Source organism: Clupea harengus, chromosome 21 (assembly GCF_900700415.2).
Source record: "Clupea harengus chromosome 21, Ch_v2.0.2, whole genome shotgun sequence".
NCBI lineage: Eukaryota > Metazoa > Chordata > Actinopteri > Clupeiformes > Clupeidae > Clupea > Clupea harengus.
Genome location: NC_045172.1, coordinates 359,228 through 386,608, shown reverse-complemented (window position 1 = coordinate 386,608; position 27,381 = coordinate 359,228). Strand labels below are relative to the sequence as shown.

The window sequence follows — 27,381 nt, the reverse complement described above, 5'->3', positions numbered from 1 at the left end:
GTCTGAGCATGCGCAATGTGAGGGACTACGATCCCCCAAAGGACTACCATCGTGTAGCGACACCCCCTCTATAACAGTAGGCCTACCCGTATAATTTCTGCGATACCTAAACCAACTAACTCAACTAACTCGACTTCGCCCTACATTGCCCATGAATCATCGCACACACATGTATACCAAACAAGCAACGTATTCCAAGGCAACAGCTCTCGGTCTCAATATAAAAATGGCAAGTGAAAGCGAAAACAGAGACGCAGACTCAGCGAGTACATCCGATCCAGCTTATTATTATGTGCAGGATTTTTACACACTATCTAATAAAGTTTCCGACAGTGAAAATCTCACCTTTCTGTGCAAATTATGTCCTCCTGAAAAATTAGCAATAATAATAAAAAAAAAAAATGAAACTGAACTATGAACTAGTTCAGAATTTAAATGGTGAACTATGAACGTGAACGATTCATGTTTACTTGTATGAACTGAACTTTGAACTAGTTCATGAGAGGTGTGAACGTGCACAACACTGATTATATGTAGCCGGTGCCTATAAACTGCAACATGAATGATGCCTTCAAAACAACATAATTAAAACGTAATGAAAATAGCCACTGCGGGTTTCGAACCAAGGCATGCTTTCATAAGGTGTGGACTAGAAGCCTGATGTCTAACGGCCTGCCCTTCTGTGCTGCCATTAGAATAGGAAATCATTCCAGTTCACAAATGTGTTTGTGTTGTAATCTCAATAAACAGCCACAGCCATGTTTACGTGTGTGAGTAACAGTTTAACACAGCTGACTGTTTTATCTGGTGACAGTAAGCTCTCCCTTCATCAGAGGTGAAGGTGGTGGAAAGTCCTGGTCCTGGTTATCTATTTTGTTTTTTAATGCATGTTTTTTTCCAATTCCATGCCTTTGTGGTCTGTTTCCACCTGAACAAGCCCAAGGACTTTAGATGATTGCACAGTGTAATACCATCAACATTACACAATGACATTAATATGTCCCAGTGTGTCAAACCAAGAAGAATATAACGGTGGATGTAATCAGGTATCACCATCATCTCTGCCCTATCAAGTGCTGATGATTGACAACCACCGTTACTTTCTCTCATCATGTTTAGATCCTGATCTCTTTCCTCTAGATCTGGATATCATAATTACGACATTTTGAACACAATAAAGATCCCTACCATGAACTTCAAACAAAAAAGAAATCCATACCTTCCTTTGAGTGGCTAGACATTGAGATCAGAGATTGGTGCGGTAAGGGGATCCATAGCTATGTAGCGTAAATCAATTCAATTAGGTAGAATACAGGAAGCCAGTGGGGTTGGATGAGCAGAGGTGTTGTTCTACTGGTTGATTTGGAGTATGTATTGATCAGAGGTGTTGATGTGTTGATGTGGAGTATGTATTGATCAGAGGTGTTGTGTTGTTGATTGATTTGGAGTATGTATTGATCATACTCCAAAAACTATGACGAAAAATATTCGTTAACGACCTTTTTCCCGTGACTAAAACGAGACTAAGACGTGACGAAAATGGATCTTTAAAAATAAAAACTATGACTAAATCTATTTTAACTCTCGTTGACGAGACGAGACGAGACGAAAATGTTGGTGGTTGACTAAGTCACAATTGTTTTTTTTTTCTAAACTTGTATGCACATCATTGGTTGAATGTTGCCCGGTCCTGTATCTATCCCTCCTCCACTCCCTGAGATGCCCAGACAGACATGAAAGTGACGCCCTAACAAACGTCATGATGGCTGAAGTTCAGGCACTCGGTAGGCTACTGGAAGAAAAATAAGAATAGATATCTGGACAGTCTTTAATTATAACTTGACAGAAAATAAAACACAATGCACCGCAATAACCGGCGAGAAACCTTGTGGCTTCAAAATAGGTGGGAAGAACACAACAAGAGGCACCTGAAAGCGCACAATACAACCCTGCAATTTATGCCAAGGTAAATTAGCTAGTAACTGTCAATGATAATTAGCTAATGTTAACTAGTTATTAGAATATATTAGCCAACGTTAAGTTAACTTCAAAGGGGCAGTCGAGTGTATAGGTTGTGTCAGCTTGGATAACTAGCTAGTCATTTTCGATTGAAACCTCCCGTTTGGCTTGGCAAATGAGTTCCAAAACGTTTAGCTAGCTAACGTTAGCTAACTATGAGGTAGCATAGCTAAGTTATACTAGCTATCGATAGCTAGCTAAGTTATACTAGCTATCGATAACTAGCTAGTAAACGCATTGCAGAATGGACTATAGGACAGGCCACGCATGACATTAATCAAGAGAAAATAAATGAATATGTGATTTGTTGCACTACTTTCAACTCTCAAACTATCCGTCTAGCTAAATATGTAGGTTATCAGATTGCACAGCAATTCATATGGAGGATATGTGGTTGATTTAACTAAGGCCAGGTAGGCATAGTAGTTGTATTGTGTTATCACATAATTTGAATCTTCAAAATCTAGACTCGATATTCTCTTATATTTTAATAACAATACTGTTAATTAAGTATTGCCTTAAAATTATTATTTACATTGAATTCATTGGAATTCAGCTGTAGGCATATACTAGGAGATCTGTATCTTAGAGACTAATTGCATCCACAGTTTAAGTACTGCAAGCTTGACTATTATGCAGTTGTAGACACTACACAAGGGGTCCCCGGGCCTGAGAAGGGAAGGAAAGGAGTTTAATGTGGCTATAAGATGGACTTTTAAATGTGACTAAAACTAGACTAAAATGTAATGAGACTTCGTCGACTAAAACTAGACTAAAATGTTCTGAGTTTTCGTCGACGAAAACTAGACTAAAACTAAGGAGGATATAAATGACTAAAAGTGACTAAAACTAATATGCATTTTCGTCTAAAGACTAAGACTAAGACTAAATCGAAAATAGCTGCCAAAATTAACACTGGATCAGAGGTGTTGATGTGGAGTATGTATTGATCAGAGGTGTTGATGTGGAGTATGTATTGATCAGAGGTGTTGATGTGTTGATGTGGAGTATGTATTGATCAGAGGTGTTGTGTTGTTGATTGATTTGGAGTATGTATTGATCAGAGGTGTTGATGTGGAGTATGTATTGATCAGAGGTGTTGATGTGTTGATGTGGAGTATGTATTGATCAGAGGTGTTGATGTGGAGTATGTATTGATCAGAGGTGTTGTTGATTGATTTGGAGTATGTATTGATCAGAGGTGTTGTGTTGTTGATTGATTTGGAGTATGTATTGATCAGAGGTGTTGGTTGATTTGGAGTATGTATTGATCTTTGCTGCTGAGCTGTGGATTGTATGGAACTGGTGAAGAAGTCTCCCACTACATTTGAGGACACATCTATAGGAAGAATGTGAAAGTCTAATTTAAGCAACTTTAATTCTAGCTGGGGAGAGTGTTAAAACATTACAATTGTGGTCTACTTACAGTGACTCCCGATCGATTGACATGAAATGTGACACTCAGTATGATTTGCTGCCACCACACTATTGCTAATGTTATTCTGAACACTGCATTCCAAATATATAGCTTCTTTTGAGGTGATGAAGTCTAAACTTTGAACATGTATTGGCTTGGTTTATCACATTCTCAAGGACAGAACATCAGATCAGTGTGTATCTGTTAGTCTTGTACTCAAAGCTCTATTTGGACCGGACTAGCATAAGCATGTATTTCACCTACAGTTTTGGATGGAATTTTTCTCTGCATATATGCATCACAGCTGGGGATTTGCAATACATTATTTGCTTGGGGGATCAGGGCCAAGTATTTTTCAAAAAATACTATTTACTGTTATACTATTTATTAAACCAGTAACCAGTAATTAAGTACTACTAGCTCAATTAGGGTTTTTCATTCACCCCAGTTTTGTATCACAGGAAGAAAGAAACTGACAATGATATTGTCATGGTGACTAACTTTATTTTAGAAAGTGAAGAGTATCTGGAGCTCATCAGAGCCCCAATCAGTGGAGTTTGACCAACACAAAGGTTGAATAATCCTTTGGAGTCATAAGATGGTAGGGGCCCTGAATCAACCATCTGAAAAAACAAACACGTTTTTTACAGTTCTTCTCTCCAATCCAGCTGTGTAAAAGTGCTGTGATCATTAATCTTTTGTTTCTCCTCTTCATCCCTGAGCTGCATTCCATCACGCTGCCAGCTGACATTCCTACTGTCAGCGTCCTTGTTCAGTCACTACTGACGTCGTGGGAGTAGTTCCAGGTCAGCTCGGTTCCTGCCTTCACTGTCCTGTTCAAGAGAAAGCCGTATTGGAAGTATGGACAGATTTCAGCTTGGTGATTAATCAGTTACACATTTAAAGTAAATGCCAGGCTAGTAGGTGTGTTGCATACCTGCTTGTGAAGAAAGCCATGACGGGAAACTGGGGGTCATGGGTGTCGATGAAGACATTCTGTACAAACAGGTTGGGGCTACAACTGTGCTGTTGACAAACACACATACACGCATCAGGTTACACTTCATTCTCAAACAATAGGGTAACAAACACACACACACACATGCATCAGGGTTACACTACATTCTTAAACAAGAGGGTAACAAACACACACAAATCCATCAGGGTTACACTTCATTCTCAAACAATAGGGTAACAAACACACACATATGCAGATGGTGGTTGCTCCACAACTCGATAACTCCCTGTGACAGCAATGGAATCTTCCAACAATACTGTTTAACTGATTAAGGAGTTTTTATGGATTGGAAAAAAAAACAGAATCAGTCTGAAAAAAACTCTTAGCCTTAAGAGATGGCCTTGACACTCCCAAATGAGGAATTATATAAAAAAGCATTTAAAAATGAATAAGCTAGCCAGACGTTTGGCAAATTAGGAGTCTAACCCTGGGTGGGTACAGGTGGAGGGGAAGCTTGCAGCTCCATCTGGTGTTGTGGAACTGTTATGACAGGTGAAGATAGCAAAGCAGACAGTGGAAGGAAACCTCATTTTACAACATTCCCAGTGGCCATGGGCAAGGGTACACAAGGTTTTGGGGGTTTCACAATACGAACAAAGAAGAACCCCTCAATCTGTATAGGGAAAGGGGTATTTAATGGAATACATGGTTGGCAAAAGGGATACGTGTTGTCAATGATCTTTTCAGAGATCGCTCATTTATGTCATTTGAGAACCTTACAGATGTAACCTAAAATGTTATCTAACTGATGACAGTCCTTACACCTGAGAAGCAGCATGGGATCTGTCTTTGTACTGAAAAAGGAAGAGGAAAAAGTTTAAGAGTTTCTAAATAAATTCTCCTCATACTCAATATTTTATAGGAAATGGGATGCAAGAATTAAGTGTATCCATTATATATATATATATATATATTATTTTATACACATGAAATTGTTTAAATGGGCTAAACCCAGGAAAATAAATGTTGGAAATGAAGCACAGACGTGGGCCCATTTCTCCATGCCCTATGGGACTGTCCTAGGGGGCTGAACAGCCTTGAAGGGTTAGGGTTTCTCCATGCCCTATGAACAGCCTCTAATGTACAGGAGCATATGAAGGCCTTGGCCTCACTAATGTACAGGAGCATATGAAGGCCTTGGCCTCACTAATGTACAGGAGCATATGAAGGCTTTGGCCTCACTAATGTACAGGAGCATATGAAGGCCTTGGACTCTAATGTACAGGAGCATATGAAGGCTTTGGCCTCACTAATGTACAGGAGCATATGAAGGCTTTGGCCTCACTAATGTACAGGAGCATATGAAGGCTTTGGCCTCACTAATGTACAGGAGCATATGAAGGCCTTGGACTCTAATGTACAGGAGCATATGAAGGCTTTGGCCTCACTAATGTACAGGAGCATATGAAGGCTTTGGCCTCTAATGTACAGGAGCATATGAAGGCTTTGGCCTCACTAATGTACAGGAGCATATGAAGGCTTTGGCCTCACTAATGTACAGGAGCATATGAAGGCCTTGGCCTTGGCCTCTAATGTACAGGAGCATATGAAGGCCTTGGCCTCTAATGTACAGGAGCATATGAAGGCTTTGGCCTCTAATGTACAGGAGCATATGAAGGCCTTGGCCTCTAATGTACAGGAGCATATGAAGGCCTCTAATGTACAGGAGCATATGAAGGCTTTGGCCTCACTAATGTACAGGAGCATATGAAGGCTTTGGCCTCTAATGTACAGGAGCATATGAAGGCTTTGGCCTCTAATGTACAGGAGCATATGAAGGCCTTGGTTTTGCCAGTCAGAGGGGATATTCTCACCGTCGTTTTCTGTTTTCTGTTTGAATACAAACCCCTAGATATAGACTTGCAGTACACTTTTATTTTATCTCCACAATACTGACATTTTTCAGCGTTCTTTTAAAAACTTTTTTGTTTGTTTGTTTGTTAATTGACTGTGAATCCTCTTATATCACATCTGTATCAGCTGTATTTATGTATAAAGGTAATGTTAAATATAAAAACTTAAATGACAAAAAAAGAAACCCAAACGGTTGTGTTTATTCCTTGAGTTTATAATACATTCTTACCTTGATGAACCGGCCGACATTTCCCTCTTTTGTGGCATCAAGGTAATAATTCTGCTTTGTGTTACTGGATCTCCAGACCTCCTCTTGAGTGCCTGTCCTCTTTCGGGAGTCTTTCTCCTTCAGCTGGGGTTCCTCCTCTATCCCCGTCTTCTCTTCACCCCTCACCGCCACCGTCACCGGAGCTAACCAAACAACACAACATTTCAACATGAATACTCTCCTCATATTTCCAAGAGGTCATAAAGATTCAAAGATGTAAATGACAAAGAAATTAAATGCATGTATTCCAACAAGTAACAAGAAAATAGTAGGAATTTCACGATGTAAGCTTACCTACTTTTCCAACTGACAGGATTCTCTCTTGATCCTGACAATAAAAATGAGATCAGAGGGACAAAACGATAAAAAACACAGAAACATACAAACACATAGAACACAAACATACAAACACATAGCACAGAAACATACAAACACATAGCACAGAAACATACAAACACATAGCACAGAAACACATAGCACAGAAACATACAAACACATAGCACAGAAACACATAGCACAGAAACATACAAACACATAGCACAGAAACATTAAAAACACATAGCACAGAAACACATAGCACAACAACATACAAACACACAGCACACAAACACACAAACACATAGCACACAAACATACAAACACATAGCACACAAATATACAAACACATAAACATACAAACACATAGCACAGAAACATACAAACACATACAAACACACAGCACAGAAACATTAAAAACACACAGCACACAAACATACAAACACACAGCACAGAAACATAGACACATAGGACAGAAGCACACAAACACATAGCACAGAAACATACAAACACATAGCACAGAAACATTAAACACACATAGCACACAAACATACAAACACACAAACACAGAAACATACAAACACACATAGCACAGAAACATACAAACACAGAAACATACAAACACACAGCACAGAAACATACAAACACATAGCACAGAAACATACAAACACACAGCACAGAAACATACAAACACACAGCACACAAACATACAAACACACAGCACAGAAACATACAAACACATAACACAGAAACATACAAACACACAGCACACAAACATACAAACACATAGCACAGAAACATACAAACACACAGCACACAAACATACAAACACACAGCACAGAAACATACAAACACATAGCACAGAAACATAAACACATAGCACACAAACATACAAACACACAGCACAGAAACATACAAACACATAGCACAGAAACATACAAACACATACAAACACATAGGACAGAAACAAACACATAGCACAGAAACACATAGCACAGAAACATACAAACACATACAAACACATAGCACAGAAACACACAAACACATAGCACAGAAACATACAAACACATACAAACACATAGGACAGAAACAAACACATAGCACAGAAACACATAGCACAGAAACATACAAACACATAGCACAGAAACACACAAACACATAGGACAGAAACAAACACATAGCACAGAAACATTAAAAACACATTCACTGTCAGTGTAAGATCATAGCATGAGGCAACATGAAAGACTGTGCAGTACTAGTAACACAACAATGCATCAGGTCCATTGTTTTATTCACACTCCAATAAGTATTAGGGGTGTCAAAATGATCATTCACCTATGTTGACCCAGAATGATTAGCTTAAACAATCACATTGGAATAAGATTAGATCCCATAATGATCTGTGTTCCAAATGAATACATTGTTCAGTTGGCACATTTATGCATTTATTTTGGCAGTGGCCTCTACAAAATGTCTTTGAGCCATTGAAGCTTGGCACCCCTTTCTTTTGGAAATTTCTCCCATTCTTTTTGGCAGAATCATTAAAGCTCCAATCTTCCATTTCCAATGCCATTTCTAAAGGTCTTGCCAAATTACAAACATTACTTAATTTTACATAGCTTTTTATGAATCTTTTATGAACATCTGATTTTATGTTTCATTTGAAATTGGGTGCCCTTACAAGACAAAGGCCCAAATATTCTAGCCATGGAACATTCTGATTTGTGCAGTGCATGTGTTGCAAATGTCATCCTCAGCATGGTCACGCAGACCTGTGACTGTTGACTGCACATACACATGCATGTTTTAAGTGTTGACTGCACATACACATGCATGTTTTAAGTGCTGACTGCACATACACATGCATGTTTTAAGTGTTGACTGCACATACACATGCATGTTTTAAGCAATGGCTCAGGGTTAAAAGAAAGGAAAATACATTTACACTAGTTACTCATTTAACAGAAGCTTTTATCCAAAGTGACTTACAGTACAGATTGTCACAAGCTTTCATGAATTTGAATACTGACTGAATTTATATTCCCAATTCTTGTATTCCTAAATGCTCCTGCTCTGCTCTCGTGACTAATGTGCAAGAGACCCCCTATTGGACAGTGGTACATGTGTGTTTGTTGACAAGCTGAAGGAAACATCAAGCAAGGACAACACAATAAATAGCAAGACAGCTAATAAGTTATTACTGACTAGTCCAACCGAAAGAAGGCCAGCTCGGCATCTGACTTGCATCCTTTTGTCTCTTTTAGCTCTCGCCAACGAGTCAAAGCCAGTCTGAGACCGATTCTTGTTCGGCCTCTTGTCTCCTTTAGCTCTCGCCAACGAGTCAAAGCCAGTCTGAGACCGATTCTTCTTCACTCTTGTCTCTTTTAGCTCTCGCCAACGAGTAAAAGCCAGTCCGAGACCGATTCTTGTTCGGCCTCTTGCTCGGTTACTCTCTCTTCTCAGGTTCTTCGTCGTCTCTGCCATGATGTCTATACAGAGAATACAGCGCTAGCTTCTTCTTATAGCTTACAGCAAATAGCAGTTTACCTACAAAGCGAACAGGTCTACAGAGGATGCAGTAGGCCTGCTGCTTCACACTGCACTGGAGAACACATACATCCGCATTCTCTTCATAGACTACAGTTCCACTCTCAACACAATCCTTCCAGGCAAACTTATCTCCAAACTTCAAGACTTAAATCTCAATGCCACACTGTGTAACTGGGTATTGGACTTCCTGACCAATCGCACACAGACAATACAACTGGGGAAGCACCACTCTTCAAATCTGACTATCAGCACTGGCGCCCAGCAAGGTTGCGTGCTCAGCCCACTATTATACACTCTCTACACCCATGACTGTACTCCCTCCTGCCCATCCAACTACATCTTCAAACAGTAAGGACAAGAAGGGGTGCTGAAAGAGAATTGTCCACATGAATATTCCATATATCAAGGATCAGACAACAGAATGTCCAGCCCATCCACAAAACTGCCCAGCTGCGGTCTGGTGGACAACATATAACTACCAAATCCACAGGAAAGCAGGAAAGAAATCTGACTTGCATTGTTCCAGCAGGCATGCTCCACACATCTACACATCTAACAGTAGCAGGCATGCTCTACACATCTAACAGGTCATCAGGTCATCCACCACAACATCAATATCAATACTGACTCTTTATCTCTTGCTCCATCCAAAACAGCAAGAAACCTCGGGGTCATTATTGATGACCAACTGACCTTCACGGCCCACATCGCCTCTGTCTCCAGGTCGTGCCGCTTTGAGCTATACAACATCCGCAAAATCAGGCCGTACCTAACCCAGTATGCCACCCAGCTGCTGGTGCAAACCTTGGTGAGCTCCCGCCTTGACTACTGCAACGCCCTCCTAACGGGCCTGCCGGCTTGCGTGGTGAAACCACTACAGATGATCCAGAACGCGGCGGCGCGTCTGGTGTTCAACCAACCGAAAAGGGCACACATCACCCCGCTACTCATTGAGCTCCACTGGCTGCCAGTAGCTGCTCGCATTAAGTTCAAGTCACTTATGCTTGCCTACAGAGTGCTTGCTGGTTCTGCTCCCACCTACCTAAATGCTCTTGTAAGGGCAAATGTTACACCCAGGACGCTGCGCTCGTCTAGTGAGCGTCGTTTGGCACTGCCGTCCGTGCAAGCACGGCAATCCAGACTATTTTCATTTGTAGTTCCACGTTGGTGGAACGAACTGCCTAGTACTACCAGAGCAGGGGCGTCCCTCTCTACCTTCAAGAATCTTTTGAAGACCCAACTCTTCAGAGAGCACCTCCCCTCCTAACTGGCACCTGACTAGCGCTTAACTTGCACTTCAGCAGCTACATTCCTGCACTTCTTTTTCCTTTTTTCTAGGTCGTTGTTTTTCTAATTCTCATGTAAGGTAGTATTTATTGTTACACCATGCTTTTTATTGCTCTTAGCTTGACTGTTCTCTCCCTTGTACGTCGCTTTGGACAAAAGCGTCTGCTAAATGACTAAATGTAAATGTAAATGTAACAGTAGCTTGTCTGATCAAACATTTGCCATTAACACCAACCAGGGGTGCTTTTCTATAAAATGTCCAGCCACTGTAGCCATCTCCATAGTTACAACCACTGTTCAAGGATTTGGTGTTTTTCAGAAGCGTAATCCCAACGATAAATCGCAAACATGGTTGCAAAGTTGGGTGGTTGGAACGACTGCTTGAGACCAGTCATTAGAAACATCGTCTCTAGATATTTGCTTTCTAGATATAACGTTTTAATTGACTCCCTACCTACTTCAGCATCCACCAACTGAGAATTTCACTTCAAATGCATCATCATGTAACATAAACATATACAAAATAATACTCAATCATCAGTTCTCAATCAAAAGGTACCCGTAGCCTATTTTACTGTAGCCTACCAGCATCAGTCCATCAGCACAAAGCAGACATCACAATTTAATTGAATGCATTTCATAAATACATGTTCTCCTCATGCTTAATGTTGTTGGCTAATTTCATGGCAGTTTGCAATAAAAAAAGAAATGTTTCAGCCTACAAGGCGAATTTGTTATTATACAGTTACTTGCCTAAACGATAGAAGACATTCTTCCAAAATACCTCTTTTCAATGATTTTGTTGCCGTTTCGTGATTTCCGCTAAGAAAATGTTTTTCTTCAGGCTAATAGAACTTTAATGTTACAGGTGTTGCGTAGCAACTCATTACTTGCTGACTTCAAGTTACAATGACTTTCCGCTACGTTAAATGACCAGACTTCTTGCGGAATGATATGAAAGATGTGAATTAGAAGCACAAAACCCGTTGCCAATGACAGCGGTCATTGACTTTTCGCAGTGGTGAAAATCAAGAAATTACAGACCTGCTAACGTTGGGGTGCCCTATTCAAATCAACAGAACTTTTTGGAACATTCTGAAGAGCCGTATAATAAGTAAGAAATAAAGGCCTGCCCCTAATACAAGCCGGCCCCAAATACAGGCCGGTGCGCTGGGCAGCCTAAGTAAATAAAAGCCCCGGCCACTATTTGAGGATTTACGGTATACTTAATGCAAGAAGCTACAGGCAGCCAGTGGAGCTCAATAAGTAGTGGGGTGACGTGTGCCCTCTTCGGTTGGTTAAACACCAGACGGGCCGCCGCATTCTGGATCATCTGTAGTGGTTTCACCACGCATGCCAGCAGACCCGTTAGGAGGGCGTTACATTAGTCAAAGCGGGAAATCACCAAGGTTTGTACCAGCAGCTGGGTGGCATACTGGGTTAAGTAATATCATCTGTCTAATTTGTTCATTTGCTTGAGGCCTACACTATAGTCATAGTTTTGGTATTTAATCATTTGGTATTTATTATTATTATTATTAATTGATACCTAGTACTGTTTCTTGATTTTTTTTTTGTCATTAGGCTTGTTTTTATTACTTTTTTTAAATCTAAATGTCTAATGTCTACTTGTAATGTTTAGTAGGTTGCATTGGACAAAAGCGTCTGCTAAATACTATTCCTATAACCATTCAACCATGTCGAATTGAGATGCCCAGCGTACATATCCAAATGGACACCCAAGAGTAACATTCTGGAACTTGCCTCTCTCCTGACAGAGTCTTCATCTCCATCTGTTGCTGGAAGTGTGTGGTCTGTGGGTCTCTGAATGACAGGAATGTGGGACGGAGAACAAGGATCTGTTGTCGTTGCAGACGATCCTGTCATTGGAAGAGTCCACTCTTCAACCACCTCCACCTCATCATCTGAGACGGCCTCCTCCCGAGCACACTTTACCACAGGGGACTCCTCTGAGTTCTGCTCTGTTCTTAGAACCACACCTGAGAAGAAAAGGGTTTCATTCAGTGTGCCTCTGTTCCAAACGGTTAGGAGTCATTTGGGGAGGTCAGAGGTCAAATGATGTAGAGCACCATTGTGTATCAGTTTGCTTCTAAAGGTCAAATGATGTAGAGCACCATTGTGTATCAGTTTGCTTCTAAAGGTCAAATGATGTAGAGCACCATTGTGTATCAGTTTGCGTCTAAGCCGTTGAAATGCAGCTGACAAAAACATATCAGCTTTCCCAGAAGCAAGTTATGAAACACATGGCACTCCCCTCTCACCTGCATATGTGCAAACGAAGGTCCCGACATCAAGGTCGTCACGACAACGAACTCCCCAGCCCTGGTCACATCTGCGAAACACCTGCAGACGAACGCGTACACCATGCTGGACCACACGGTTCAGACAGTGATACGGATCACACCCACACCACGGACTGCACTCATAGAGCCTATACAGACACACGGATCATCATATCATTATTATTATTGGGGGGGGGGGGGGGGAGAGAGTTTACTCTATCTAGATAAGTCCCAAACAGTTGACTCTACGGCAGCATCGGCCTTGGATGTGACGTGTTGAGCCATTTTCAACCAATAAAACCCTTTAACAGCATACGGAACGTGTTGCGGCTGTCACCAGCCAATTGGGCACTGTTGTGTACCCTGCCACCCTTATTATACTTAAAACTCCCCCTGCACCAGGCCAGCCAACATAACTAAACATAACTCATCACAACATAACACAAACAAAATCCCCCAAATCAATAAAACTGGGCTACATACAGTGTATGTTGTATCATGAAGGAGGGCCTTTACGGATCCCGGGTACAGCATATGGCGCGTGTTGCGGCTGTCTCCAGCCATTTAGGCACTGTTGTGTATCCTGCCATCCTAACTCAAATCTGCATGCGCCATGCCAGCCAACATAACTAAACATAACAAAACTAAATGCTAAATAATATTCCCATACACCTACCCAGGCAGCCTCTCTCTCTCCTTTTATATCACATTGCTAATGCCTATATTAATAATGATAAAATGGCCATATTGCCTACTGTTAATTGACTACCTAAAAGTACCTCCTTATCTGTTTCCCAACTTGATATCTTCTAACAAAAATGTTCTCTCTCCCTTATAGCATGATCCAATTGCTGATGGATGTGGAAACATTGCTCCTCACCACCACTACTCCTCATCTACATATGGACAGCCAAACTCTACCCACTCACTCTGTCTTCTTTTTTTCACTGACATGTTTTTTCTGTTCCTACTCTCCTTACCCCTGGAACAGTAACCCTATGAGCACAGTGTATACCCACTAGGCTGTTTTTGTATGCATCATGTATATACCATATGATGTTTGTATATATATTATGTACATCTACCAAATGCATGCTGTGTACAACACTTGTTGTTTCCCTTCCCCTCCTGCCACACAACCCTCCCCCCATCCTCCCTTCTTATCTCCACCCAGCCGACCTCAAGCAGATGGGTTCCCCCTTATGTGCCGTGGTTCTGATTAAGGTTCCTCCCTGACTAACAGGGAGTTTTTCCTTGCCTCCGTTGCCATTGTGCTTGCACTAAGGGGGTCCAGGCTCTGCGCTCTGTAAAGCACCTTGAGACTATATAAATAAAATTGAATTGAATTAACATCACCCACAAGTGGTTGTAATCACTTCGACCCAAGACTGCCTTTTATTGGCGAGCTGATTTTGAGAAATTAAAGACTGCTACAAATGTGCAGCTTTATATTAAAGTAAAGTTCATATTACAAACGCTAGCAACTACAAACTGTTAAGATGTTTCCCAAAGCTAGAGATAGCTAGGATAGTTCATAGCCAGGTTAAATGACAACTCTTGCAAAGGTTCGTGTTCCATAGCGTCTCGTTGTGAAAAATGACTGCTACAGCTGGTTGGTTGCTTAAAAAGCCATCAGCAGAAAACCAGTCCCATGTTCTCATATTCCTTATTCTGTGTTCATTGTAGATCTACTTCAAAATGTTTGTGTTTACAGGAGACCTTGAACCAATAACGACCACTGATTTCTGAGTCTGTAATATCCCCCACATAACTCAACACTCAGTAGACTACAAGTGTAAGCAGACCTTTCAGAGTTTCTAAGGATGGTGCTTTTTCAGTTCAGAAAAATATCAAGACAACATTAGTCAGCCAACCGGGTTTAAACATATAATAAAACTCAAAGTGTATATATATCTATATACAAATTGGATACATGGTTAGTACATATTTTATGAGCTGTACTAACCGTTTCTGCAGGGGTTCCTGCTCGCTGTCAAACAAGCAGGTCTACAGAGTAAGCCTATAATGATGTGTATGTTACTCACCCTGTGGGCGCAGGTTGTTGCAGCCTATAATGATGTGTATGTTACTCACCCTGTGGGCGCAGGTTGTTGCAGCCTCTGGTGAGTGTAGAACTGCACTGGACCCCCTGCAGCCTTCCGAGCGAGCTGCAGACATGCGCAGGAGCGACTGTCTGAGCAACCATCAGTGCAATCGCAACAGGCAGAGAAGAGTTCTCCAGCACTAAGGAAGCAACCATGTGGCCAGCGCTCTCTCCGGTACCGGAACTCTGTAGGCTGAGCTGAATCCACCTCATTGCACAGCTGCACTGCAACAGACTCAATCCCCCGACTCATGTCCCTCCTGCTGAGAGTGGTCATCATGGGGGGGAGTTCTGGCTGCACCAGTGGATGAAAGCTGAAGTTCCATGGCTGAAGCACCCCAAATGCCTCAGTCTGCCGTAGATAATGCATCACCTCCTCAAAAGTGTGCAGTTCACGCCCACACGGTGTCTTGTAAAACACATCCTCATTCTCCTCCTCAGTGATTTGTGTGGTAATGGCAACATCATCTGCGGTAGAAAACTGGGTCTTGCTAGAGCATTGGCGTCGGAACTGACACAACAGGGGTGCTCTGAGCGGGTTCTGGCCCAGGAAGTGGTCAGGGTGGGGGGGTAAGACAGCCAGGCAGGCAGGGCTGCAGTCGTGGGGCTCAAACATGGATTGTGAGGAACAAAAATGACCCAGGGCATTCTCTATGTTGTATGGTGAAGGTGAGAGGAGCACCAGGTCAAACATGTCTTGATGGGGTGACAGTGGGGTAAGAGGGTCTCTGTGGTCCAGGACAACAGGCTCCAACTCTCGGCTGTCATCATAACTGGGAAGAAATAAAACCAGCAACACACTTAGAAAGAAGAATGTTTTCAATATTTTAAATAAGGGGTTAAACGACTCCTGAAACCAAACCTTAAAGCAGTGTTCAGTGTTCAGGTCAAAGGTCACAGACATCAGGTTTCGAGGGAACCTCTGTTGAAACAGCCTCAAATGACATGTTGCAGACTCTACTTCAACCACCTCAGAGGAAGGGCAGTGTAGTGTTCAAAAGAGTGGAAATAAGCTCTAGTTACAATGCAAAAGCGTAAAGCTCAATCTAAGCCACTTTGTTTTCTCATTTACAGAACCAGGACTGTGCACGAACACAAATCTGTATGAGGGCACACACAGAGCTGACCGCTAGAGGATCATGAAAATGCTGAATTTGACAAAAAAAAAAATTGGATTAGAATTGCAGTGCGCTCCTTTAACATTTAAAGTTTCACAGCCTTTTTCCATTTAAGGCTTTACCTCAGACTTAAGCACAGGTGGTCTTTCTGTCTGCATTACAAGTTACAATATTGGGGACATTTGTAAACAAAGAACGTCAACACTAGAAACTTGTTGACAGTGCTCAGCAACAGTTGCACAAGTACACAGATCAAATCAATTAAAACAACTCTTAGGATAGGTTAGGTCACATGGTAGGGGAAGTGCTCACTGACAGGCAGGGCTTCTTAAGTGATGTTATTACCTGTGGCTAATTGGTAAAGCACAGCTGCTCCGGCATCATCGCGTTGTGAGTCCGCAAAACCCTGGAATATGGGATTATTTCTTTGTGTTTTGGAAACCACTACAAAAACTGAATTGTGAAAAGAACTGACGCTTGAAATGGCCTCACGTTGGGAGATAAGTGATATAAGTCCTCAATATTAAAACATCAACCAGCCCATATACCGCTACACAACGCAGCTTAGGTCCTGTCCTCAATATTAAAACAACCAGCCCATATACCACTACACAACGCAGCTTAGGTCCTGTCCTCAATATTAAAACAACCAGCCCATATACCACTACACAACGCAGCCTAGGTCTGGTCCTCAATATTAAAACATCAATATACCGCTACACAACACAGCTTAGGTCCGGTCCTCAATATTAAAACATCAAATTAAATAGTTGGAAACAGTGTCCTCAAAGTTTTGAGTTTTTATTTTACAAATACTAGCCAAGTCATTTATTTTGCTAGGTAACCTAAGCTGTTTTTATTGTTTCATTGTATTCCATTCCAAAAGTCCCTAGTTCAGGCCCGATTTGGCCCTGTCCCATTCCAGGACTGAGTCCGTTTGGACCACGGCCCTGGTCCAGCCTGAGAGATGGAGACACCTGAGTTCCAATCCAATCTCTCATTTAAACCTCTGTCATGCGCAGAGGTGTATGCCAGGGAGGCTTGTTGGCTGCCATGGTGTACAGGTTTATTTACACTCTGATAGTTCTCATTAATGCTGAGTATAGTTGAGGTGTGTTGCTTACAGTCATAACAGCCTATTCATGTGTTCACAGCAAGCACAAACATATGTTTTAAATCATAGAGCAAGTACGGGTTTAAAAAGGCTACTTAAAAATGTTGTATACCTGTAATTTACCTTATGGGGACAGATATGTACTTGGTCTACAAGGTTCTGGTCAGTTCAAAGATTTTATAGTGTAATAACACATATATTTCATAGTATAATAACACCGTAATGTGAACCATGGACTTGTACAACAATAGTATATTATGCTTTCCTCAGAATTTGAATATGAATTCTTCTAAAGGGGTACATCACACGTAAGGCCATGTAGGCAAGAGAACAGTAACTGCTAATTATAATAAGTAAATGATAGAAAGACATTAGTTTGATTATCTTTAACGTCTTTTTATTTCGAAATATTCATCTTATAAAAAAGTGTACGTCAGGCTCGCTCACTGAAACTGTTGAGTCTCGGAAGAAAATCCATTCTGCCAGTGCCATGCATACTCCAGAACAATATCACAACAGTATATGAACATTATTATTAACATTAACATAATGTTTGTTTTTGCCACGTCAGAAAACATCACAACATACAAAACCCAACCCAACCCAACATAACTGAACTGAACGCAGGTAAAGGCAACTGACACCAACTAAAGGTGCAGTTTGGTGCCCCATTCACTGTGACCAGAGCCCTGCCAACTAAAGATGCGGTATGGTGCCACAGTCACTGTGACTAGAGCGCTGCCAACTAAAGATGCAGTTTGGTGCCCCATTCACTGTGACCAGAGCGCTGCCAACTAAAGATGCAGTTTGGTGCCCCAGTCACTGTGACCAGAGCCCTGCCAACTAAAGATGCGGTATGGTGCCACAGTCACTGTGACCAGAGCCCTGCCAACTAAAGATGCGGTATGGTGCCACAGTCACTGTGACTAGAGCGCTGCCAACTAAAGATGCAGTTTGGTGCCCCATTCACTGTGACCAGAGCGCTGCCAACTAAAGATGCAGTTTGGTGCCCCAGTCACTGTGACCAGAGCCCTGCCTCAAGCGCCTGCTCAGCCTCATAGATCATTCTATGAAAGGCAAATTTAAGCTCTGACTGTTTGGGTCGTGGCAAGCGTTCCAGTGCAGGAATTAGGCTTTTGAAGAACAGTTCATCATCATCAAGAGGAAGGGTTGGGGTTGTCTGCCTCTCAGCTGCAGTCAGTTCATCATCATCATCAAGAGGGGGGGTTGGGGTTGGGGTTGTCTGCCTCTCAGCTGCAGTCCGTTCCCTGTCCTCAGAGGAGGTGTTGCTCCACTCCCTGGATCCTCTGCTCCTCTTCCTCGGTGGCTCAGTGGGGGTGCTGGAGGTACCAGGTGGTCCTGGGGGGGTGCTGAAGGTACCAAAGACCTCACTCGGGGGTCTGGGGGGCACCTGGGCCATCAGTGGGGAATTACTAGCCTCAACTGCCTCTGCCTCATCCGCCGATGTGTGTTCCTCCCCATCCTGGCTCTCCTGTGGGCCTGGAGTGAAAGGGGATGCTGCCTGGCTGCCACAGGATCGGCTTCCTCCTAGGCAGAGCCCTTTAAGATGACCTGAGGTGAGCCTGTGTTCAACAAAGGGAGCCAGGAAACCCATGGCCGCATAATGTTTCCATGGCTTTTGGTCAGTCCGCCCCGCGCCACTCCTGGTCCTCTCCTTTTCTTTCTTTCTTTCCTTCATGTAAGAGTCACGAAGACCCTTCCATTTTTTCACACACTGTTTAGCTATGAGAAAATATGTACACACACACACACACACACACACAGAGGGGGAGAGAGAGGGAAGAAATATTAAATCAATATGCCTCACATCCCTCATCCATCATTCTGTCCTTCTCTTACACATGGACTATGGACTGTCTGACTACCTCAAGCCACAATGCACTTTGTCAAGAATAATGCTTGCTTATGTATTGCCTAATTTATCATTTTTACTGTAGAAATCGCATTAGTATGTATATGACTAAGTACTGTCAAGTGAGCACGTTATTACGATGGCACTACTGGTTAGATGTTAAACTGCATTTCGTTGGACTGGTTTCCCTTACTTTGTGCAATGACAACAATCTAATCTAATGTAACTACAGTTGGTCATTGTGTGCTCATGTGGTCAGACCATAGACCTCTATTGTTATGCAGTCAGGGTAGGGTTTAACAATGAGCACTGGCCATCCGCCAAATGAAGGAATAAATCTGAACACAAACCTACACACTGCAACTTTTCTCATTTCAAATCTTCATTTCAAACATTTCAAACACACTTAATGCAAAAGCCATTCCATGACATCAACGACGACCAACATAGCCTGCTATGTTAAAGCAGAGACTCCTTTTGGTTAATGCATGCATAAAAAAAAAATCAAACCCACCATCAGAACCAACAATCTCTGCAACCTTCTTCCACGCATCCGACCTCTTCAAAGTGTCCTTGTAGCCAGACAGCGAGGCATCATACACGATTGGGAACGAAGCCATGGCGGTTATGAGTTTTTCCTCCATTTTTAAATGACCCGGTCTGGGACAGAAACACCATATAATTCATATCAGCATGCTAACGTTATATGTAACTTATTAGCAGCTAGCTAGCTACTATGTGTTCTAATGGATCTTCGGTTAAAGTGTTAGCAGCAAGCTAACAATAATGGTTGATTGCTTCAGTTAAGACCTGCAATATTCTGTTTGCCCTGACATCATTCGTGTAGCATATAAACAAACCTAGTCGATGTAGACATGTAAAAAGTGGTGTAGACACCTTTATTCACATAAAATATTTCCCAGTAACAGACTCCCGAGACTCCGCCATCTTGTTTTCGATTTTTTTATATTACTCCCGCCCCTGTGAACAACGTAGGCTTCCAAATAATACACACGCCGAATTGATTGGCTTTCAGGTGGTTCTCATTTGCATAAAGTTAAAGATTTGCCAACTTTGATTCACCTGCCAAGGCCAACTCGCTCTCATTTTGCCAAATAAGGGGGCGAATTTCGCCTCCCATTCAACCCCAATGAGAGTGAAGTGAATTTCGCCTCCCATTCAACCCCAATGAGAGTGAAGCGAATTTCGCCTCCCATTCAACCCCAATGAGAGTGAAGCGAATTTCGCCTGTAATGGAAACCGGCCGTTAGGAGGCGATAATGACAGCTACTATACACCAATGCTATCGGTTTCTGTGTGCTCCCAATCTCCATTTGAGATCCTGGGGGGTTTGGAGCTCATGATTGGCTTTGCATCCTTCCAGCAATGTCCTTGTTGTCACCCTCTTGCATGGTTGGCCCACCTCTGTTTCAGCGTGTTGGGGCAGATATTGGTTCCACAGATCTCTTGTTGTTTTCTTCATGTTCACTCTGTACAGCTGCCGAGTGCGCATCAGAGGGTTTCCATGTAGTTGGGAGTGGAGGGAGAAAAGACCTTGGTCCCCATCCAAATGAGTTCTGTTCTACTTGGTCTGAAATGTTCTCTGCTACTTCAGAATAGTTTGAAACTGTCTCTGAGATTCATCCCAGTTGAAAAACATGTGTTTGCAAGCAAGATGTTTAGGCTGAGCAGCTGGGAAAACACAAAACTTCCCTGTGCTGGAAGTGCACCACTGATAAAGTTTGCATTCCTAGCTCATTTAGGGAACCTAAAATCAGAGATGGCTGCCTTTGGAAGGCAGCATGTAATCGTCTCTTCTCCATCTACATGTCTGACAGTGGAGTCACAAAGAATTCGGTTCGTGGATTGAACAGGTGGTAGGAGCCGCTTCTTATTTGTCCCTACCTTTCAGGTGCTGTGCTACATTTGAGTTCACCAGTGTTGAGGTAATAAATAACCTCTTAGCATCTGGGGTGTTTGGGTCTGTGTCTCCAATAAGTACTGCCATTAGGCTTGGGTAGGTCGATGCATTCAGCTGCTCCATCAGCAGTGATATCAGCTCGTCAGAACACATTCTCTGCATTCAGCTGCTCCATCAGCAGTGATATCAGCTTGTCAGAACACATTCATCTGCATTCCCTGAGAGATATGTTGCTGTAGCTCATCCCTCTTTGAAAAAATGGCATTGATCTTTGATTCCAAAATAGTTTTCCTCTGTAGTAGCTCAGAGCTCTGCCGCAGTGGCTGGATCTTTGGGTGAAGGAATACATTTAGTTTGATTGTTTAAGGGCATGCAACCACAGAGCTGCGCGCAAAACAGAATCCACAGGCAACGCGAAAGCAACTTGAGACAAAATCATGTCAAAACGGAAAGCTAACACAGGTGGTGCCCCGGCCAGTAAACGCAGACCTTCTTCACTGGTGCAGAGGTGGAGGTACTGTTGCAGAATGTAGATGTGACCATTCTATTCCACAATGGATATATCCACACGATTGAGTTTAGTACCTCTTCATTTATGCACTGACATTTGCAGTGTTCGTGTAGTGCTTTTATTTATTTTAGGACATCACGATGCCTTGTAGAATCATGACTATAAATGTGAAACGTAATTGTTAATGAAACAAATATTCTCGTATTTATTATTATTATTTAAATCTGAGGATGTCTGCAGAATTGATGTGAACGCAATCACCAACGATTTCTCACAAATTCAGCCCTTAAGAACATGGGCGCACTCCAAACTGGCCGATTTACAACTGCTATTTAGCGTTCTTAAATTCTGTTCTAAGTTAAGAACGAATCCCAGATGACAAAACTTTCATGAATGCCAGAATTGTCCCAGGAACTTCATAAGTGGAGTTAAGACATCTTTTCTTAACTGGGTTCGAGAATGAGGTCCAATATCAATACCTGCCAGTTTCACTAACTCTGGTAACTCAAATTTAAATAGAAGAATCCAGGAAGAATGGAAATGACAGGAAAGGAAATCTCATGCTGGAGCAGTGCAAAAAGCCTCCTACTCGCTTGAGAGCAGGAGGTGGAAGCAGTAGGCATACAGTAAATGGCTCATACCAGAACATACAGCAAACTAAGAAAACATACTTATTACTGGCCATGCACAGAATTACTACAAAGTATGAGCTGCTGACTCATTTCTTTTGAGTTGTCTGCGTGTTTGTGTGGTTGGTAGCATGGAGAACGCAGACCTCTGCTAACGCCTCTCTCTCGCAGTGTTAAAGAAAGTGAAGAAAACATCCTGGATCCGCCCTATGATGGCCCATGCTCCACCCCATCCACCAAGTTTCATGAAAATCTGCCTGTTAGTTTTTGTGTAAAAACCAAACCGAAACATAATCTCCTTGGGCGGAGGTAAACATAAAACCAAAAACTAATTTTTGGGGAATTTACCACCCTGTCTACACTGTGCCAAACGTGTTGCCAACCTTTAACAAGTGAGGAGTGAGGAGTCATAGTCATTTACATAATAATTCTTCCAAATATTGTAAAAAATAATACCTTATATTCTGTTCAGGAAGTATATCCTCCAACTGCCTTGATTCCTTGAACGTCAGTTGTGAACAGCCCAAATCAGACTTTGTTAATAATTCTGTCAACCAAAAAGCAACATTGTGTTTAACTAGTTTCTGCTTCATGTCAACAAACCAATGAATATCAATTGCTTATTGAGACAGAGCAGATGTCATTCAAGATATGTAGAAATATTTGGAGGGCACACCTTCGCCGATGACAACTTCCTCAATTGCATAATGTTTCATGTTCAATTTATCCTTCATTTCGAGGTCTTGAAGTACATTCATGCCCTGGACATATTCTACAAGAAACACATTAAGCACAACACATGAACATGAAGTATGGACGGTAGAAACAAGGCAAACATCAATTTCAAAAGTGGATCAGTGCATATTCAATACTTTCTGGGGGTGAGTGCCCAAAGAGGGGAGAGCAAGGCAAGTTGTCACACGGCTAAGTTGTCAAACTGTTAATTCCTCCAAAACTAAGGGCACTATCAGAAAACTGAAATCACTACTTTATGTGACACACCACTCTGAGTTTACCTTTAAATCAAGGTTACCCTAAACTGAGGAGACCCAGAAATATGGCACACAACATTTTATTAAAAAAAAACTTAATCCAAAAATAATTAGCAGAAATGCAAGTTAGGGCAAGTTGTCACGGTGACCAGGGAGCAAGTTGTCACATGTGTTGACTAATCAAAATCCTGGCAGGTTTTCTCCCCTGAACTGGAGATGCAAGTGGTAGAGTAGGTGACTAGGTCAGCGGCCATTTAGTTTGGTTTCAAATATTAAATATGTAATTAGCTCCACTCTGGTTGGCTAATATATTTAAACAAGAACTCAGTCATCCACTCCCTCGCTGCCAACCCTTGTGGAAGTGTGGCTCAAGGGTAAGCAATGACTTCTGCGTTATGTGTATGAAGAGGAAAAAGAAGGAACGCACACTGAACCAGTACTACAACCAAGAAAACAGATGACCTTTTTCAGATCACTAATTTGAAACTCACTTTTAAACCCTGTTTTGGTGACTGGGCCATATTCTTCCATTCACGGTAAAGTCCTTTTTAGCGTGCCTCCAGTTACACACATTTCGGTTGCTTGCCCACGTACTTCGCACCAAATTACACATTTATTTTTACTTTTTTAATTTATGAGGACCTGTTTGAGGTGTTGAGATTAATGCTTTTCATTCAGCAGAAGGCAGACTACATCAGAATGCACGTATCAAAATTCCAGCTTAAGATCATGTTGCATAACGTATTATTGAACACTCAAAAATCCCACCAATGACTGCAAATTACTTCAAATACATCCACCATATCTGAACTATATTATGTTTGGTTTTGTAATAAATTCATTTTTGAGCACTCGTGTCATGTGACATGCAACAAGTTCCCTCTCTTTTGTGCATTCAGTGATTCAGCTAGCTATCTTTCTGTTATACAATCAGCAGTTATGGACATTATGCGTTTTCTAAAATTCCCAATCGCAAGTAAAGCTTCAACACAGTTTAAGAGGAGCCGCCGGAGCCTACCAGCCAGCAGAGCAAGGGTAAAGGGAATGAATCGTTGAGACTCAACTTTCATATTTCCCAGACAGCACTCTTTACAGGCCTTCCTTGGATTACCAAACAGGCTGGTGTTGTGTTTTCTGACATTCAAACAATGTGCTGTTCACATGAAATGTACTTTCTGTCTCTAAAATATCATAAACGTTTTCTCCTTAATCAATGTGTGTTTATGGGAATGTAGGCCTACATGTACCGTGTCAGTGTGTATAAAGGTGTTCACATCGACAAGCAGTATGGTACAATGGATGGGTAATGTTCATGCGAGTCAGCCAGACAACGGGCCTTGCACATCATGGCTTACGATTTCTGTGCCAGACTGCGTGAAAAATTTAGCTGCAAGAATTGTAAAACTTTTCTCAGGAGAGGATTTTTTTTTTTCGAGTAAGTCAACAACTTTGTCTTTTCTCTGGATGGCGGGTTCTTTGCTTTCCCTGATCTGTTCCCTTCAGTTGTATGTTTTGTTTTGTTCTTAAATTCTTTTCCCCTTAATCTTTCTATGCATTTTCGTATTTTTTCAGATTCTCTTTTGGCCGCTTCCATTTCTCTTTTCATTTGGTGCATTTTACCGCACAATTTAGCTTCCTCTCATTTCATGTTGCAGCTTGGTCCTCTCTGTGGTGTTGAGGATGCTCTGGGTTGATGTGCATCTCAACTGACCATTTTCAATCTATCAATGTTTGGAGGTTAGGCTGAAGCTCTGCTGGGACTCAGTTCCTGAACCATCTGATAAAGGTCACTTGGGGTCCTCTGGATGATGGAATATCCTGTTTACTGTTATTACCTCTTCACTTCAGACTAAAAGTCCCATGTTTACGGTTGTGCCGTTTTTCAATTTCAACTTTAAAACTATTAGTATTTTAAATTTGGTTTATTTGAAAGGTTTCAAACATAAAATCATACCACAGAACTTTATTTTGAATGTATTATAACATCACTTTTAATACTTTTGCACGGAGGGTTGTGCCACCATAGATTTTTGTGTTTTGAGTAGCCAAAACATTAAAGAATAGGCTTTACATTATTATAGTTCACTGAAAATGTATTCAAATTTAACAGGTTTAATAGCATAAACTGGTACATGTCATAAATTTATTTAAATTATTTAAAAAGAAAATAATAAAATCAGACACAAGTATGCATGTCATGTCATGTACCTCTTCTATCTAGTGTGACAGTGTCCTATGGAGTGACACATAAAAGAACTAAACATTTGTTTTTAGCTCAAATATCTATAAATACATCGTTGGGTACTGCATTATGGGAGATATTATCACTCATCTTAAATTGGTGTACTGGTATATAACAGTTTTAAAAGGATGACAGAAAGGTTTGACTTGTATTTATTGAAAAAGTTCAAGTCATGAGGAAACATAGCGTTATTCACAATCAATTTTATATTAAATAAATACCATTATATTAACTGTGTGAATTATGTGAAGTGTCTTACCAATGAAGATGAATCCCTCTCAACACTATTTGTATACATACTTTTGTATTTGTTTTGGCACACCATAGGACACATTTACGGTGCAGTTAAATAAAGTTACGTTAAATAAAGAAACACACGGAAAGCGGTGACAAAGTTAGTGACCCCTTATATTTTCCCAAAGGTCAGACTTCACACAACATTGAATAGCCTGAATTATTTCTTCACAAAAAAAAAACATTTTCTACTGCATATTTGTCAATTACCCACATACAAAAAAACACATGTACAATAGATATATCTCGAAAGCTATGCCTTGTGCTTACCTTTGTCTGATGCAGTGTTCCCCTTGATTAACTCTCTAAGGTGTACCAGGTATTGCAGTAACATCTCAAACACATTGTCCACGTCCACATTTCTCCAAAAGGCTTTCGCTTTCTCTGCAATGCAAATGTTGAAATAAAAGGCGATGGCTTGTTGGTATAAAGTCTGTACTAAATGTTTCAACATTTAAACATGAACAAATGTATTTGCCTCACCGATTTTAAGTAATGCTATTTCCCCCTCACCCATTGTTTGGGAAAGAAGCTCGACTTTTTGTTGATCACCTTTCGTTTATGTAGTTCGACGTAGTGTTACTGGTCTTGCAGAGCATCAACTGTCAGTAAAAACTACACTTCAGTTATCTTACCAAATGTCAGGTGTTAAACTGTTATTGATGGCTAACATTAGCTAACAAATGCCACTTATATGGGGATTATTATTGTAGCAGAATTATTTGCACATGTGTTGAGAGTTGTGCAACTGGGTACAGGAATCTGCAAATGTGCATTCACAATCTGCGTGTGTGTAATCTGATTTGTAGATGTGTAAATACATCTCCAAATGTGTAATGAGACTACTTTACAAATAATTCGGCTACAATAACCATACACTCACCCATTTAAAAACTGTAATTCATATGGTGCAAAGCTCTGAGCTAGTTTATCCACCAGCTAGCAACCAATAACTAATTTAGCCAAAGCTATTCGTTGTTCTCAAAATGTATGTTAATTACTGTTTAATGCTGTAATTCGTTCCCAGCGAACTAGTTTCACGTTACGTCCACGTTAGCATTTGCACACCAAGGACAATCTATCTATCTACCTAGTTAACGTCAGCTAACGTAACATTCCAATAACAACTGCAAGCATCACTAAGTTAACTTGTCTTGACTGTATATCTTAAGAGACTGTATACGTAGTTAATTTTTAAAAACCGTAGACAGGATGTGGACTGGTTCAGCATTTAGAGACGGACTGTCTGCTACCTTAGATAACTCTCTAATAGTTGTTCCCGATGGCGGCAAACATTTAGCCTTAGTTGACGTTATGAATAGAATTTCATATCCTCTCTGACATCCTATCCCCAACTCGCGTTAGTACAAAGTGTGGTGTCCGAGAAAGGCCAAAAAAGCTACAAAACCTCGTGGTGTATGAACCATGTCCATACCTAAACATATAACTCTGGGAGGCTTAATGTGGAAGATAGAGCTATCTATAATCATACATGATAACTAAGATGTACAGAAAATTAAACAACCGAATTCAAATCGTTTCTGACTAATAT

At 41.3% G+C, this 27,381-nt stretch overlaps 1 protein-coding gene across 5 annotated transcripts; it reads right to left on the bottom strand.

Moving 5' to 3' along the window:
• Positions 1-3,920: 3,920 nt before the first annotated feature.
• setdb2 (SET domain bifurcated histone lysine methyltransferase 2) lies at positions 3,921-27,381 on the bottom strand. Of its 5 annotated transcripts, none has more exons than XM_031558730.2 (12): positions 26,713-27,381; positions 26,313-26,431; positions 26,100-26,213; positions 22,978-23,073; positions 22,758-22,848; positions 15,126-15,908; positions 13,011-13,180; positions 12,493-12,728; positions 6,871-6,904; positions 6,538-6,719; positions 4,374-4,462; positions 3,921-4,269 (listed from the first exon to the last, which is right to left on the bottom strand). In XM_031558730.2, the coding sequence occupies exons 2-12, from the start codon at positions 26,344-26,346 to the stop codon at positions 4,209-4,211; spliced, it is 1,890 nt and encodes a 629-aa protein (XP_031414590.1). In that variant the 5' UTR covers positions 26,347-26,431; positions 26,713-27,381; the 3' UTR covers positions 3,921-4,208. The 5 variants fall into 5 exon arrangements, with proteins under 5 accessions (XP_031414590.1, XP_031414593.1, XP_031414592.1 ...); XM_031558733.2 differs by having other exon boundaries at positions 26,313-26,444; positions 26,831-27,381; XM_031558732.2 differs by having other exon boundaries at positions 26,831-27,381.

Excerpts from the sequence above, each read along its gene's own strand:
- setdb2 (XM_031558730.2), bottom strand. The coding sequence starts at position 26,346 with ATGGGTGAGGGGGAAATAGCATTACTTAAAATCG. Across the intron at positions 6,720-6,870 it reads CCTGTCAGTTGGAAAAGTAG|CTCCGGTGACGGTGGCGGTG; the intron begins GTAAGCTTACAT and ends TTGTTTGGTTAG. Across the intron at positions 4,270-4,373 it reads ATGGCTTTCTTCACAAGCAG|GACAGTGAAGGCAGGAACCG; the intron begins GTATGCAACACA and ends TCTCTTGAACAG.